At 36.6% G+C, this 17,627-nt stretch overlaps 3 protein-coding genes across 3 annotated transcripts; all 3 read right to left on the bottom strand.

The window, feature by feature from the left end:
• Positions 1 to 76: 76 nt before the first annotated feature.
• Positions 77 to 3,587, bottom strand: LOC106382584 (probable pectate lyase 12). The gene is made up of 7 exons (XM_013822617.3): positions 3,283 to 3,587; positions 2,843 to 3,097; positions 1,783 to 1,991; positions 1,239 to 1,489; positions 943 to 1,134; positions 590 to 798; positions 77 to 326 (listed from the first exon to the last, which is right to left on the bottom strand). Exons 1-7 carry the CDS (start codon positions 3,417 to 3,419, stop codon positions 149 to 151), a joined length of 1,431 nt encoding a protein of 476 aa, XP_013678071.1. The 5' UTR covers positions 3,420 to 3,587; the 3' UTR covers positions 77 to 148.
• Positions 3,588 to 8,118: 4,531 nt separating this feature from the next.
• Positions 8,119 to 8,691, bottom strand: LOC106378922. The gene has a single exon (XM_013818972.1). It carries the CDS (start codon positions 8,689 to 8,691, stop codon positions 8,119 to 8,121), a length of 573 nt encoding a protein of 190 aa, XP_013674426.1.
• A 3,535-nt stretch (positions 8,692 to 12,226) lies between these two features.
• Positions 12,227 to 13,589, bottom strand: LOC106378924. The gene is made up of 2 exons (XM_013818973.2): positions 12,696 to 13,589; positions 12,227 to 12,595 (listed from the first exon to the last, which is right to left on the bottom strand). Exons 1-2 carry the CDS (start codon positions 13,587 to 13,589, stop codon positions 12,227 to 12,229), a joined length of 1,263 nt encoding a protein of 420 aa, XP_013674427.2.
• Positions 13,590 to 17,627: the final 4,038 nt, after the last annotated feature.

Genomic DNA, 17,627 nt, shown 5'->3' with positions numbered 1-17,627 from the left:
GTAAAATATTTCCCTTTGCTAAAATGATAAACTGAATTCACCATAGTTTTTCGTTTTCAAGAAAAGACATAGGCCATTGAAGAAACTACACAAAAGTGAGTTTGGAAACATTCTTTTTCTTGTTCCTTGATTAAATTGGTAATTCATGTTACAACAACATGAACGAATATGATATCAAATTGAACATGAAAGCTATAACAATAATCGAGAAAGATAACCGGTTGGTTGAACCGGTGCCAGACATTTCATCGGTGTAGTCATTATAAGAATCTAGACCGCCACTACCTTCGGATCCAGTAGTAGTCCACATCCCCAAATTGTTATTCCTGTTACAAATCAAAACCTCCTCAATCAGCTCCATTTGACTTTTTAAGGCTAATAAGCGATGATTATGAAATAGTGGGGGAAAAGAAATTAGACAAAAGAAACAAAGAAGAAGATAAAGTTAAAGGCAAAAGTAGTAGAAAACAAAATAATTCAAAAAGAGTACATAGACATAAATATAAGAAGATTCAAATAATAATATCTTTGTCTAAAAGAAAGGCTAAGAGTGACTGAATAGTATGAGTCGTAACGTAAGAATCCAAACCTGCCACCAACGCCGAGAACGCCGCAATGAAATGTGATTTGGTCGATGAACGAGGCAGATTTAGGGTCCACGCTATACGCCTTCTCGTACCTCATCTCAGCACCTTCTCCAGATGCCACGAAGAACGCTCCATTAACCAAGATGTCTCCCTCCGATCTCCAGTTCCACCCTTTCCAATCGCCATCAGGCGTTTCTACTCTTTTAGTCACCTACACAATACATAATATGCATTAACGTATAACAATATTATATTATACATTAAAGTATAAAAATCTTTTGACGTAATGGTATACTCTTATCAAATGACCTAAAATGGACTAACCAGCATTGATGAATCACGTGTTTTTTGTTACCTCTTTGGCAAAGGGGTTGGTTGGGGCGGTATAACGGTTACCCTGACTATTAATGGTCGGGTTACCGCTACCGCCAATCGCATACATTTCCCATTGAGTAAAATCGTTGTTAACCACATGGATATAACCACGTCGACATCGTGGCATCCTTTGTACCAATTTCTCTCCAAAGTGATTAAACGCAATGGTTACCTGAAAAATCACACAAACGTTCCAAAATGTTATAATAAAGTAAATTAATTAGTCACTGGAAACGGAATTTCGGACTAGTTCGTTAGTTTGTGTGTGTGTGTCACCTGCATGCCACTGTCTGGCTCGTAGTGATCGCTGTGACCAAGAAGCATGACTTCATTGTGGTGTGAGAAGAAGTTGTTCGATATTGTAATCCCTGTGGATCCCATCACAGCATCTATCAACCCATCTTTACATCTCGATAGAGAACAATGGTCAATCCATATGTCCTTTGATCCGAAGATGGAGATACCATCACCGTCCGATTCCGTTCTTAATCCGTAGTGCGTTGGACTTGACCGTATGTTAGTATTCCCTAGCAAAAGCGTAGGCAGAATGCTTTTATGAATCAACCAATGAATGCTAATACATTTCATTTCAATGGGGACGAATTTAATGTTTACTATTTATAACAATGCCTTTATCAATAATCAGTATATGAATAGTTTCTTTGTTTGCGTGTGAAAACACCAATGAATGAGAAGGAAAACATGTACACCAAAAGGGACCTACTAAAAATATTCTGGTCAGGGCAATAATTATCTTTGGGAAGAAAGGTTAAAAGGTTAAAATAACAATTATTGGCCGTAAAAAAAGAGTATAAATTACCGGATGGGTGACAATGGTGGATATGAATGTTGTGAATGATGATATTGGAGACATATTGAAGGGTGATGCAACCACCACCAACAATATGAACATTAGCTCCTCTTCCATCAAGAGTCTTGTAACTGTTGAATATTAGCTCATGCTTTAATTTTATCATCATGTTGCTTGGGAACACTATCCACAGTGGCTCTACTTGTATCACTCCATATCTGCCACCAAAAAGGAAAAGGTTTTAATTACAAATGCTTTAAAAGTAGAGACCAATAGATACGTATTTTCACATTGTAAACCCGATTCCTTTGACATTTGGTAAAGATTCCCCAAATAATTCAAAAACTTTGGAGGTCCCAATACATTTGTTTTATTGTGGTTGTTTATTGTCTAGATTTATCATATTATTATTATCTTGGTTGAAGTGTTAGACCAGATTGATTAGTAGCTTAAGTAGTACTAGTATTTTAGCACTGTTCTTGCATGCGAGGCTCCACCTACTTTGGCTATCTAACATGTGAACCGGGTGGGACATTCAAAGAACAACGCTAAAACTGTAATGTATGTAGTAATGCTAATTTATAAACATCGTCAACATTGCATTTCTATCTTTCAAAACAAATAATCAATTGGTTTAGCCAAAAAAAAAATAATAATAAAGAGACAATTAATCAAACGTTTTAGGAGTTTTACCACAAAATGGAGGGCTTATTTGTAAATTTTCTTGTCTAGAAATGTACACAAGTGGTGTTGAAAAAGTCATGTACGTGATAGATTGGTGTGGGGGCATGTGAATAAGAGATGACAAAAGAGAGAGAGAGTAAGAAAAGTTATTGCGAGTAGCTAAATAAATGGAGCTTAGCCAGAATCTTATTTCACATTGGATTTTAAAAGTGTATATGTAGGGTTTAGACACTAATGACATGTTTATCAAGTAAAGTATATAGTGTTGTTAAGAGTATTAAAGATGATATCTTTGTCTTGAACCACTAAAAAACAACACATTGTTTGTCTGATTATACAAGACTTTCTTAAATGAAATCCGGTTTAGTTGGTTAACAAAAAGTACCTGAGAGTGCCCGGTTTAGGGTCGACGACATCATCGTCGGAGGAATCAGTGACGAAGTAAAACCGGCCGCCTTTGCCTCCCAAGGCATACTGTCCGAAACCGATTCCACAATCGGCTAGCCTTTGTCGGTTATTAGGCCAGTTTGTGTCACATTTCCAACAGTCATCGATTGGGTTACCCGTGAAGCACTGATTTGAACCGGCCTGGTCCGTCGTATCCATAGCTTGACGTCTCCATATAGAGGCATTAACCCTCCTGTGAAATTATTAAACCGGATAATTACAGTCGGTACGGCAGAAAGGAGATTAAGAAGAAAAAACCAGAGACTGAGCAACCCAAGATTCAGAAGAATACACTAGAATAGCTTGTCAAGTTACATTAAAGAAACTAAAAATCTCTGACAAAATGTAGATCCAGAAGAGGAAATGTAATATGCGTACCAATGAACATCATGAGCGACTAGCTCTGGGTCGGGATGTGGTATGAGAAGGAGAGTTTTGTTGAGCATGGCGAAACCCATGTGTGGAACAAACAGAGAAAGTGAGAAAAGTACAATGCAGCTTCTTTGAAGCATCATTGTAAGAACAGATAGTATGGATTTGGAGATTTAAGGTTTTTTTTTGCTTGTTTAAAGGTCAGAGAAGAAGATAGATGAGTGAGACGACATAGCTTGTTCTTCTTCTCTGTTTACTGACCAGTGTTTTTAGTGAGTGGCTTTTTAGAGTGTGGTTTTGCTTTTGTAATAATGGCTTTCTTGGCTTTTGTATTTTTATTTTTTTTTCTTGGTTCTTTTGGAAGAGGAGAGAGAGTGTATGTTGTTTTCCACTGACTGTCTCGAGGACTGAGAATCCGCTTGTCTCGAGGAAACGGTCTTTTAAAATTTTCTTGAAAAGCTATTTTGTTTTCATAAAATGTAAATCTAGTTTATCTAAATTGAAACACGATATGAGTAATATCCATAAGGTTCAGCAGATTTAACAAACAGTAGGCAGGCTTTAATATTTGAGTCTCTTTATCAGGTTTTCACCTTTTATTATAAAAAATGATGTGACATAACGATAATATTTTCTCACGAGCTATATAAAATGAATGCTAGTTTTAAGGAAGAAGAAGTCTTGGTTGTTGTCTTGTTGACCAGAAAAATATGTTCTCCGTTTAACTGGTGTCATCACATCAAGCTTGCTAGAGATATATTACTCGTTGCATGAGATTAAAACAAACACACATATAAGTGTAGATTTGATTCGGTTAAATAAACTTTACATATCTTATAGTTAGAAATTTCACTACAAGAAAACAGGTCGTTTCCGACTACGGTATTAGTCGGTATTCAGTCGGTAAATGGTCATTTCCGACTGATTGACGACTGATAAGAGTCGTCGTAATATACCTCATCGCTAAATATTTTAGTCGTAAAACAGTCGGTATTTAGCGACTGTTTGACGACTATTATGATCAGTCGTAACTTCAGTCGGTAATTAGTAGGGCATTTGGCGACTGATTTACGACTTATTTAGTGACTATTCTACGACGGCTTAGTGACTGAATTTAACGACTGCGTTTAGCGACTGAATTTAACGACTGAGTTTAACGACTGCATTTAGCGACTGATTACACGACTGACTTAGTGACTAACTATCTCTGTAGGAAAACAGTCGGTATATTACTGCTACCGAATCACGACTGATTAGCGACTGAAATGCTTAAAATTTACGACTGATTTCGCGACTGATATGCGACTAATTACCATATTTTTTTGGCTGTTATATATATGATTTTGGTGTATTGTTTTTCTTGTCCATGATTTGTTATTTAAATCTGCTATTAGTACTACTAAAAACGATTTTGAAATCATAAAAGTTTTAAATACATGTACCATACACAAACAAAAGAACTCCATAACTTAGGAGTATTCAAGTTTCAAACAGAAAGAACTCCAAAGAGTTTACAAGTTTCACACATCCAAAAGGTAGTTTTTCACATAGGAGAAGGGAAAGACCTAAACATGATGGGGATCAGATGAAGCTGTTTCTTTGGAGATGAAGTCCAAGAATCTCTGGTCTGTGGTGGCGATGTACTTCCGAACCATTAACAACTCATCGATCGTAGCTTGCTGAGTAGCTATAACTCTGGAACGCTCTTCCTCAACCATTGCCGCAGCAGCAGCAGCTTGGGCACGATCTTCCTCAGCCTTTGCAAGAAGAGCAGCTTGTTCTTTGATTTGGCGTTGAGCTTCTTCAAGTTGCTGTTGCATTTGGATGAAAGAGGACAAGCTTCTTGGGTCATATGCCACTTCATTAAGTTGGTTCTTCAAGCTTCCAAGGCCATAAATTTGCCCCCTGTCATTGGTGAAAGTGGCCTATAACAAGCAATAACAAGCAAGACTATATCAATAACAAGTGAGAGACTATTATGAAAGCAAAAAAGAAAATGTTGAGTAAGAAACCCAACCTGAATAAACAGCTCATTCTCCTCTTCTATTGATAGTGGTGGATGCTGCCCAGTCTCAGTGTGATCATCAGTCTCAAGGGTGGCCAACTTAGCTTCTTTTTGCTTCTTGAAAGCCTCAATATTACATTTAGATCTTATTTGCATTCAACATTCCATGCTAATACGAAGTCACGATTTATATTGCTCGTTAGTCGTTACTGAAAACATATTTTCAATGCTTTCGACGTGTTTACCTCAATCTCTACATGTTATAAGTGCATATTTTACTTGATTTTTAATGATCAACAGGCGATCAAAAGGTAGACAACCCATAAAATACTTTTAGAATATGTATTTTGACGTGAAGATTTATAGAATTCAATATCTTTTTCTGTTGGCTATTCATCTACACTAAATCCAAGTGCGTCACATATGTATTACAATTCACGCTCTATAACTTCAAATACGAAGTTTTTTTTCTCCTAAAATGAATTTCAAAATTTCAAATTTGAAATTTTGAGTAGTGAAACTCTATATTTGAAGTTTCACTATTCAAAACTTCAAATTTGAAGTTTCATATTTTTGTTTGCATTTTGATCTCTACGATTACACATCACATTTATAATTCTTAAATATTTTCTTATTTATCGTATTAATGCTTAAAAAATTTATATCTCCTAAAAATTTCATTTTTAAATAAATTTAAGTTTTACACAAAAAAATTAAATAAAATTTTAAAGTAAGATTTAAAATATTTTAAAACTAGATTTAGACAACAACAATACAAAAGAAACCTAACAACAAAAAACTTTTTTAAAAGTTACATGAAGACATAACTATTACAAAAAATTAAATATTACAGCAACACTAATAGTCAGATAAAATTGATCTTGAATCTCCAAAATCTCTAAAATATTGTCCAAACAAATTTTGTGTAACCGAAGATAGTTGTTGTTGTTGTTGTTGTTGTTGTTGTTGTTGTTGTTGTTTTGATGTCTTTTTCGTACAATTCTTTCTTATTAAGATCGAATGTATTCACTGAGTATTAATATCATCTTTAGAAGTTAAATAATTTAGCAATATTTATTTCTCTTTTTTACTTTTTTTTGTTTAGATCTAATGTATTTACAAGTTTAAGATCACCTAATTTTAACAATTTTTACTTTGTAATTTACAAATTAAAAATAAAGAGATTCATTTTTAACTTCGAAATGTACTAGTTGATCATATATGCGTTACGGAAATAACGTTATGGAATAATACGATATTTTGTTTGGAGTTTAATATTAATTATGTTATTTGATTTAAAATTTATATTTTAATATAAAATTTTATTAATTAATAATGTTGTAATATTTTTATGTATGTGCTTAGTTATTTACAAAACTTTTATGAATTTAAATTAATGATGACAAATATAAGGACCATAATATAAGATACAAATAGGTTTGAAGTTAAGTTTGAAGTTTTTCTTTTGGAGAAGAACACCTTGAAACTTCAAATATAAAGTTATTGAAACTTCATAATAGAGTGTCTTTTGGGAGATGTTTAGAGCATCCGCAACAGCAATTCTTAAGGGGAGTCCTTAGGAAAAAAATAATTAAATAATCAGTGGATCCCACCAAAAACTAAGTATTCAATTCTTAAAATCTCTAAATAAAGACTCTTTCTTAGTGAATCCTTGCACTATTTGTGGGTTTCCACGACATGTGGCAGTCCGCGATTTGTTGATATTTCTTTTTTTTTATGTGAAAAATAAAAAATAATAATAATTAAAAAATCAAAAACACTTTTTCTAAGTACTCTAATGGGGTATCGCCATTGGAGATGCTCTTAGACTCTAATTTGCAAGAATTCAAAAGCTCTTCTTTCAAAACTAATTGAAAACAATGAAGCTACTCTTATCTTTTATTTACTACATTAGGCATCAAAATATTTCCATGTTTATATAAAAAATTAGGAAATTGCCCCTATAACCATAAAAAAAAATATACTATCTAACCAAAAACACTTTCTCTTTCCTCATTTCTCTTCCTATCTCTTTCTAGCCTTTTAATAAAAATCTAATTACACTTTTTTTGGTTATTTGGCAAATAAGCCTTTTTCCATGTTTTCCAAAAAAAAAACATGTTTTCATGTGATATTTCTAAATAATTTATAATACCAATGCTTTTAGCAGATCAATAAAAGTTAGTTTAGCGATCGCATATGACATAGGTAGAGACGATGGAAATTTTACTACGTTTACCAATCGGAGCCAAGATATGTGATCTAAGAACATATTTATCTATGTAAAAAAAAGAGTTTCTTAAGCAAAAAGTACAGGGTGTCCCACAAAATAACAAAAACTGTATGTCCAAGTTGCTAAATAAAAGACGTTTTCGGTGGATTTTTTAACTGTTCGCGGACTCCACTGATACGTGGCGGTCCACGATTTTTTTTTTTTTTAATCAGATAAAAACGAAAAAAAATAAGAAACTCATTAAGAATTTGTGCGATAATGATGCTCTAACATCTCAAGTAGGCAACATGCAACTTCTACGAACCGCAACTTTTCTTCCATATGAAGACACATATACACGCACGTACACAAACAATTACCATGAGTGTGTTGTTAATTTCTCATCAAAGCTCGTGTCAAACTAGGATTGTTTTTTTATTGACAAAAGACAAACAAGGATTGTTTTTTTTTTTTGTCATAAAAGTTCAAATCATTGTTTGCCAGTCAAGCGACATGGTAGAAACACGAAAGCAAAAACTATAAAAATAAACCACCAGTAGGTGGGCAAAAAGAAACCTCCATGGGAGGAAATGAAAAAGACGAAACAAGAGATAAAATTTCGGCTTCAAGAGCTGGCTTCCAGCTGAATCTGCGAAGATAACCAGACAGGACCATTGCGAGCAACATAGAACTGGTGTCTGTGATCACGAGTAACACTTCCAGCAATTAAGTTGGCTATGATAGTGCAGTTAGCTTGTACCAAGTGAAGTTTTGCTTCCGAGACAGCATGAATAGCAAATAGGGCCCGTTGACAAACATGAGGATTACCAAGGAAAGACATAGGAAAGTCCAGAGCTGTTTGTGCTTGATCAGAGGAGATTTCAAAAATCACTCTCTTTAGTTTAAAGTCTCGTATAGCTTCTGCTGCCCAAGAGATAGCTGTCAGGTCAGCCTGTACGCGAGAATCAATGCATGAGAAAACCTGTCTGCTGTGATATAAGACGACACCTTTCGAGTCTCGTACAATCCAAGAAGCTCCAGAAGAACACGAGCTAATATCCCAAGAGGCACCCACATTACATTTCAGAAACAGAGGAGGAGGTTTTTGCCAGCTGGGAGAAGAATCCTCTGATGACACCGTTTTCTCTGAAAAAGGGAGGAGGGCATGTAGATTCAACCAAACCGCTGCTTCCTCCATTGCCTTGCTCAATACTAGAGAGGGGTCTGGTACATATTTTCATAGCAAAAGGCGTTTCTAGCTTTCCAAATATGCCAAAGAATCCAAGGGAAAGCAAGACGTACTGATGCTCCGAGGTTTTTCTTTTTGCTGCAGGCCAAAAGATGGTGGAGGTTCGGGAAGACTGAATTTTGAGACCAGCCCCCTTGAGGTATTGGGAAATTAGAACGTTCCCACACTTGTTTCGCAGTCTGACAGTGAAACAAAACATGACAAATATTTTCCGAGCTCAGACCACACAACGAGCATGTCGCGTCAAGGGGGATACCCCGAGTAATCAGCTGCGCCTTCACCGCTAAAGCACCGGAGTTCATCCTCCATAAGAAGTGTTTGAGCTTTGGAGGAGCTTTAGTTTTCCAGAGGTTGCTCCATAGTTGCTTTTCCAAAGGAGGCAGAGGATTAACCGGAGGGTCGTTTAGCTCCTGTAAAATTTCGAGGAGTTTATAACCACTTTTGGAATCGTATCTCCCATTCTTAGAGAAGCCCCACAATAAACGGTCCTGACTAGCCAACTGGAACTTCGTGTTAAGGACGAGGTTCCTGTCTTCTTCTGCAATCACTTGGCTGACTAAAGCTCTATTCCATGTTCCAGTTTGAGTATCAATAAGGTCAGCTACAGACAGCGTGAGATCCACAATTCCATCTTGACTGTATCTAGGTGGACGAGGGACAGGAGCTAGTAACCAGTTATCGAGCCAAAGCTTAGTACTCTGCCCATTCCCGATCTCTTTCACCAAACCTTGCTTAAGTAAGTCACGACCATGCATAATGCTGCGCCAGGCGAATGAAGGTCGTGATCTTATACCACACTCCAAGATAGAAGAACGGGGAAAATACCGATGATGCAGCAGGCGAGATAAGAGAGAGTTTGGGGATTGCATGATACGCCAAGCTTGCTTAGCAAGCAATGATTGGTTAAACTTCTCAATATCGCGGAATCCTAACCCGCCAACTTCTTTGTCTGTACACAACTTTTTCCAAGCGACCCATGAAATCTTTTTCTTATTGTTCCCACTGCTCCACCAGAACTCCACCATGGCACTAGTTAGTTTTTCGCAGACATCTTTTGGAAGTTTAAAGATTGACATGACATAGACTGGGAGGGCTAAAGCAACTGATTTCAACAGGATTTCTTTCCCACCTTGAGACAATGATTTCGCAAACCAACCTCGCAAGCGTCCTTGTAACTTCTCTCGAATAAAACTCAAAAGTTTGATTTTCGATCCACTGCAACATTCAGGAAGACCCAAGTATGTCCCTTCACCACCTTCTTTATCAATACCCAAGATTTCCTTGATAACTCCTTTTGAGGCCTCGGGAACTCTAGAACCAAAGATCACAGATGACTTGAGATAGTTAACCATCTGACCTGATGCATCACCATAGAGCTTCAAACAGGATAGAATTTCTAAAGCTTCTTCTGGATTAGCTTTACACAGCAGAAGACTATCATCGGCGAATAAAAGATGATGAATGGAAGGGCAGGAGCTAGTCAGTTTGATGCCGTGGAGCCTTCCTGCTTCCTCAGATGTATTAAGGGAACTCACTAAGGCCTCAGCGCAGAGAATGAAGAGGAAAGGCGACAAAGGATCCCCTTGGCGAATGCCTCTTTCCGGTTTGATGAAACCATGTGAATTGCCATTTAACAGAACTGAGAAGGAGACAGAGCTGACGCAAGCCATTATCCAGCGGATCCATGTGTGAGCAAAACCCATTTTTTTGAGCAAAACTTCCAAGAAGTTCCATTCAACCCGGTCATAGGCTTTCGACATATCAGTTTTAATCGCCATCCAACCCTCTGCAACCTTATCGACAGTCCGTAGACCATGCACCATCTCATGTGCAATGATAATATTGTCTGAGATGAGACGGCCAGAGACAAAGGCTCCCTGAGTTTCTGATATAATCTCTGGTAGGATCTTTTTTAAGCGGTTGCACAGTATCTTCGAGATGATCTTATACTGTACCGAACATAAGCTAATCGGCCTCATGTCTTGCATTCTCGAGGGATTTGGGACTTTTGGCAGGAGACTAAGCTGTGTGTGGTTCCATCCATCTGGAATGACCGCTGATCTAAAGAAACTCTGAATCTCAGCTGTTAAATCTGGGCCCACAATATGCCAGAATTGCTGGTAGAAGATACCAGTTAAACCGTCTTCCCCTGGAGCACTACTCCCCTTCACACTGAAAGCAGCATTCTTTATTTCATCGGCTGAGATGGGGGATGTAAGATGGTCATTCATAGTGTCTGACACTCTGCTGCGGAAGCCTAGAAATAATGAATCCAAATCGGATGGATTGGAGCTCATGAATAACTCACGGAAATACTCTACTGCGATATTGCCTTTAGCTCCTTCAGAAAAATGTTCTTGTCCCAGCTCATCCAAGAGCATCAGCACTCTGTTCTGTAGACGTCGACCTTTCACACAGTTATGGAAGTATTTCGTATTGCGATCGCCACCTCGCAGCCATTCCTCGCGACATTTTTGTCTCCAGAACAACTCTTCCTCTCGAAGAGCTTCCTCTAGCTTGAGTTTCAAGTCTTTCATACGATCATAAGAGGGATATCGCTTGGACACTTCCAATTCCAGAGAAGCTTTAAGCCGTGAAATCTTGTCTCTCGCATTGAGGTCCGAGTGTTTCTTCCATTCTAGAATCTTGCGACGACAACGGTGAATGCGATCCATTGTGCAACTCTGATCACCCACTTCGCCTTCCCAGCTTAACCTCACCAGGTCTTCAAAACCTTCCCTAGAGAGCATTCGTTTATCAAAGAAGAAACGTCGCTTGCTTTGATTTTCATTTTGCAAGGCAAAACGAATCAGGATGGGTCTGTGGTCTGAAGCCCACAGCTCTAGGTATTCCAAGTTAGAACGAGGGAAGAGAGAGAACCACTCATCATTACCAAAACTCCTGTCTAAGCGACACTGAACCCAGTCATTTTCTCTCCAACCAGCCCATGATAGGCTGATTCCAGTGTGTCTGAGTTCACGCAGCTTGCAATTCTGAACCAGATTGCAGAAATCCCAAAAACTAGCTTCACTGCGAATTGCTCCACCACTTTTCTCATCATTAGAGAGAAGTTCGTTAAAATCACCAGCTAGTACCCAAGCCTCATCTCTGACCAAACCTATAGAGGTTAGACGGTCCCAGACTTGGCGACGATTTGCGACCACCGGGTCGCCATACACACATGACAAAAAGAAAGCAGAGGAGCCACACGTGACCTTCAAATCTATAATCCTCTTGTCACTAGATAACAACTCCACCTTATAGCTATCCTTCCACATCACAGCTAACCCTCCACTTAAGCCCTCTGGATCCACCGTGAGAACATGATCATAACCTAAACTTTTCCTCAAACCAATAACGTAATCTGACTGTTGCTTTGTTTCCATTAAAAAAATAAAATCCGGGAAGAACTTGCGACGAAGAGCCCGGAGTTGGCGAACTGTGTCGATGCTTCCTGCACCTCGACAGTTCCAAGACAGAATACTCATTGGGGAGGCAGCGGCTTCAATACGGAAGCCACCGTAGATTCTGAAAGTTTTTTGTTTTTGTTTTCTGTAGCTGGCAAGGGAGACGCCGCCTTTCGTTTGGAGCTCGATATAGGTCCAGACTCGCTTGGAATAGAGAGTGGGGCAGGCAGTTTCAGATCTTTGCCTGTGGCTCTTCGTTTCCATGCCTGAGGACGTCTCCTCTGCGACTTGTGAGCTCCTGTACTTCCAATGACTCGCCCTTCCGAAGAAGGGCCAAGCTGAAAACCCGATGGAGCAATGGGGGCAGAACAAGCAGGGAACAAGGAACCCGAGGACTCCGTACCTTCACCACTATTGTCATCATTGTGAGACCGGGGAGCTGCAATCTGAAGGGAGTTGTCGATGTTGAGATTCCAGGAGTGCCGTGTAGGAGAAGACAGGCCCTTTTCCTTTGTCCAGCTCTTTAGTAATGCGCGTTAAGTGTACTGATGAAGCTGCAGTGTTCTCAGCTATCCCTTGCTTGACTCTTTCAATCCTAGCCAGTCGCTCAGTAGGATCGGCGTGTGATATATAGAGCATTGCCATTTTACGATCTTCCCCTGAAAGCTCTGGGAACATGAGTGGAAAGCCTGGAGGACCACTCAACGGCTCGGTCAGCACCGGACCTCTATGTTCCACTCTTGGCACCTCAACAACCGACTGCACTCTGTTAAGGCCCTTTTTAAGGAAAGGACACTTAGCTTTCTCATGCGTCAAGCGTAGGCAATGGAAACATCGCTTGTGAATTCTCTCGTAGTCAAACTCAATTGTTACAGTCCCTCCTTTAATCGTGAGTTTACGCGAAGCTTTTGCAGGATTATTGGTATCGAATAACACCAAAGCCCTTATGTAATCCTTAGTATGAGATACCTTAGGATCATAGGCTACTTCAACAACTTTGCCAACTTCGGAGGCCAGCTTGTGCATGGTCTCAACCGTAAAAAAGTTGACTGGGATGTGACGCATTCTGATCCAAATCAACATAGACTGTAGGAAGCTTGCTGGTGGATTTGCTGTCCAACGCTCCAGAACCATAGTCCAATGGTTGTAAGACCATGGCCTATCTTTCAACACTGTCACAAGATCCTCTTCCCGCTGAAACACAAACTGGAATCTGTCCCGAGACAGGGCGATACCACGCACTCTCCCATAAACCCTCCAAGCTGTTGGTATGTATTCTATCATCCTCTCCATAGACTGACAATCTGGGTTTAAGAGCCTCCCCAACAAGCTTGTTTCGTTTTCATCAAAAACTCTAAACCTCGGGCTATCCGGTAGAGTCAGAGGTTCTTCCTCCTCCAACGACATCGATTGAATAGCTTTCTGGAGTAAGTCAGCCATATCTTCACGACAATGAGAGTTTCCGGCGCCGGTAGAGAGAAGGAGTAGCAAATTCTTAGGTAAGAGATCGAGCGTGATTGAAGTAAATTTGCCTTTAATAACTCAAAATTCGCTCATAACTTTTTGAGAAATCATGGAAAAAGGAAAGACTTGGGGATGAGAGAATCAAAGAGGGAAAGAAGACCGATCAAATAAGGAAAAACAATATAGGATGGGAGAGAATTAGGTGATAGAATAATGGAGAATTGAGACTTTCCAAAAAACGACCACCTTTGAGTGTGCCGGAATAAAATTCCACTCACGGAGAGGGAAAGAAATTTTTTTAAAAAAGGAAACCGAACTTCACATAGAAGCTCACCGGAAATCGCCTTAAACGAGAGAAAAAAGAGTCTCGGTTGAAAATAATATTTGACAAACAAGGATTGTTATGTGAGCGTGATTGAAAGATTATTAATGTTAGATTACTAATATACGACTAAGTGTGGCGCTTAGTTACGTGATATTAGGCGCCATCTTTGGAGGAGAAAAAAAACAGTATGTAGATATAAATTAAAGATATAGACTTGCTTGTATTAAGATCACTGTAACCAATCATAATGTCTAGTAAGGTCATTGCTTGTATTATTTTCTACGGACGATGAATTCATTAAAACGCCTACATTACGTAAAGTAATCTTCTTTATCAACTTTTGCAATAGTCTGTATCTTTTATCATCAATATGTAATTATCCATAAGACCATAACCCATAGTTTAGAATCTCCAATTACTATCAAAGTGAAAAACAGTTAGATTAGGATATTTATCTCTAGATATTTATGGCTTTGGAAACTATACATACCTCTACACTTCTTCACCTAACTAAATAGGTAAAAAAGTGTATTAAAACAATTTAAAGAAATAAGAAATTGTGTTCATGACCTTCCAGTCGAATATACACATTTAAAACAATTATTTGCTTCATATTATCGATTTCAGGAATCTATATATATAAAAAAATGTTCGCCTCTCTTCCGTGAAGCCACGTCATCAATTTGTGCGTTCTGGGAGTGATACGTGTCCCATTTTATATTTAGGGCCAAAATAAATGAATACAGTTAAGGGTAATTGAACCCAACACCTCTAGCACTGGTAATTTCTCTTAGAACCACTAGGCTAAAGTCACTTTTTATAAATATGTGACCGCGAAAATACTTATTATCGTGTCAGCTGGAAGCCCATGCTTCTTCTGCTTGTGGCCAGGGCCGACACTGAACTGACGTCAAGATGAAGATTGTGAAGTTAAAACTTTGCTCCAAACAGTTTTGTAATGTTTCCAACCTTTATAACTTGATGCATATAATATATATCAAAATACATTTGTTGTACACGCTTTTATTAGTTTTGCTTTTAAAAGAAAGTATTTACAGATATAAATGTTTTGTGCCAGTGAAGTAATGGTTGAAAAATCTTTATACATATGTCATTTTAAAATAACACCCAACTTCTATATATAGTCAATACATATGTCCATGTTATATTCTAGACTAAATATTTTCTCTTTTAAAAATATAGAAAACAATTTTTTTAGTTTACAAGCAAATGTTGTAGAGCAAGTATGCATTATACAAAATAATATATATTTAAAATCCATACACAAAAACATAAAAGTTGTTATAGGCCTCTTTCTGACACATGCACACTCCACTATGAATAAGAATTAAAAAAAACAGTATTGTCATCAAACTTTATCACAAATCCACATTTGTACATCTATAATTATGAGTTGGACAATTAGTTAATCTACTAATAATAGCAATCCCAATTAATTCCAAAGGTTGTGAGTCCACTTATGTTGAAAGGTTGTGTCTTTTGAAAAGGAAGTGTAAAAGGGTTGTGTCTTTTCTAAAAGTTCTATGTTGGAAAGTTGTGTTTTTTTCAATTAATTTCTAAGGTTGTGAACTACTTATGTTGAAAGGTTGTGTCTTTTGAAAAGTAGTGTAAATGGTTGTGTCTTTTCTAAAAGTTCTATGTTGTAAGGTTGTGTCTTTTCCAATTAATTTCTAAGGTTGTGAACTTTAATTATGTTGAAAGGTTGTGTCTTTTGAAAAATATGTGTAGAGGGTTGTGTCTTTTCTTAAAGTTATATGCTGTAAGATTGTGACTATTCACTAGTATCTTTTAAAAAGTGAGAAGTTGTGAGTATTAGAAAAATGCGACTATTCATATTGAAGGGTTGTGACTATTCAAATAGGCTTTAAAAAATCTATAAATAGTCTCTCCCATGCATTTTTCAAATCAAATTTTCACTAATCTACTAATAATAAAATGGTGAAAAAAATAATGTCAAAGTTGTAACTTTTCATCTAAACAAGGTGTCTTTTCATTTCAAAGTGGGATTGCTTTAAAAAATATTGGTTTTATTTAAGTAATGTGTTAGTTTATATAATAAGTGTTGGTATTTTATAAGAACTCTCCCAAAAATAAAAAAAAAATATTATAAATGAGACGGGTCATATTAACGTAAATCAACATATATTTATTACAATATTCAATTTTCTGAATATTCATTTTCAATAAATAAAGCAGGTAGATAAATATACAAAATAACAATTACCAACATATAAATTATAATTGTTTAAAATTATAAACTAATAATTTTAATATTATGTCTTAAATAGGAAAAAAAATTATATATCATGCAAAAAAAAAATTTGCATTTTGTTCAAAAAGTGGTTGAAGATAACTATCATGTGAAAAATGTATGAAAAAACTTAAAAAGGATGAAGACACAATTGTATGCAATATGTGTTTTGATAAAAAATTAAAGGGAACATTAAGGTTTATAAAATATATATATATATATATATTTGAATACTTTGAAATCATATTTTAATCATCAAAATTAAATTTAATTATTTATATGATTTAATTTTTTTATCATGCATATAAAATTATAAATTATAAATTATTCTTTATAAAATGAGTTCCCGTGCGATATCGCACGGGCTCTTTGCCTAGTTTGATACAATACCAAAGCAAGAATAATCGAAAAACAACTATACCACCGCATACTAATAAGTAAGACATAACAGATAACCAAATTCTTGAATCTTAAAACAAATTTCAACTCGAGCATTTAGTGAATATCAAATTAACTAATATCCCACCCGTAGGGCGGGCCGACCCTAGTCATTAATACAAACATGATCTAAGCAAATCTAAAGCTAACTATTTATAAGATAATCTTCTTCTTTTTTTGCTAAATTACGTATTACTTGCTAAAAGTAGATATGTTAAGAGTGACCGCAAAAATACCTTGTTAACAACTAGCTCCCTTGTGGCTCGATTTCCTTGCTATATTCATCTTGTCTTACTAGGCCTTTTCTTCAAATCAACTATAAGACATTAAAAATTATATAACTAAGTAAAATAAAATCTGACGACATAAAAGCTTATATATTAGTTCTGATACGGAAGATACACTATCTTTGACCGCAGCGCTGTGTTAGGTTGGCCATCTCTCGCTTCTAGGCTCTCGGTCTGGGAGGGGAAATAGTCAAAAGCTCTTACCTCACATTATTAATTATTCGAATCTTTGTATTATACAGTGGGTCCACTCAGAACTGCATTTTGTCAATAAAGTTAATGATTTTAAGGTATTTACAGTTTTTTTTGAAGAAAGTGGTTTTAGCTTTAATTTTCATCTAAAACCTTAAATATTACCAATAATGTTTTATCTTGGTTTTTAAAGCTACAACCAAAAAATTAAAGCTACAGCAAAAACACACAAAAATGGTTGTAAAAATCTTATTTTCTAAAGCCTCATTTTTTTAGTCGTAGGAAATTTTAAATCTACATCACTTAAAGCTAAATCAAAAATCCTACAGACAAAATGCTAAAGTAAATTTTCTACAGTTACAACCCAACCAATCACCCCCAAAGTAATGAAATTGTATTTACTATTTTACTTTATATGCTCTTCTCAAAAAGCATTATAACATCATTATCTACGTTTTTTTAGAGTTAGGTTCTGAGAGGAATATAAAAAACAATTTCTT

The sequence above is a fragment of the Brassica napus genome, chromosome A9 (genome assembly GCF_020379485.1).
Source record: "Brassica napus cultivar Da-Ae chromosome A9, Da-Ae, whole genome shotgun sequence".
In the NCBI taxonomy this organism is placed as follows: domain Eukaryota; kingdom Viridiplantae; phylum Streptophyta; class Magnoliopsida; order Brassicales; family Brassicaceae; genus Brassica; species Brassica napus.
The sequence above is the reverse complement of the archived record's forward strand: the minus strand, read 5'-3'. Positions and strand labels throughout refer to the sequence as shown.

Bases quoted from the DNA above. Each gene is read 5' to 3' on its own strand.
- LOC106382584 (XM_013822617.3), bottom strand. From the start codon at position 3,419: ATGATGCTTCAAAGAAGCTGCATTGTACTTTTCTCACTTTCTCTGTTT. The intron at 1,490-1,782 runs GTAATTTATACT...CGCTTTTGCTAG, and splicing joins CCACCATTGTCACCCATCCG to GGAATACTAACATACGGTCA. The intron at 799-942 runs GTAACAAAAAAC...TGTATTGTGTAG, and splicing joins CCAACCCCTTTGCCAAAGAG to GTGACTAAAAGAGTAGAAAC.
- LOC106378922 (XM_013818972.1), bottom strand. From the start codon at position 8,691: ATGGAGGAAGCAGCGGTTTGGTTGAATCTACATGCCCTCCTCCCTTTT.
- LOC106378924 (XM_013818973.2), bottom strand. From the start codon at position 13,589: ATGGCTGACTTACTCCAGAAAGCTATTCAATCGATGTCGTTGGAGGAG. The intron at 12,596-12,695 runs GTACACTTAACG...AACTCCCTTCAG, and splicing joins AGAACACTGCAGCTTCATCA to ATTGCAGCTCCCCGGTCTCA.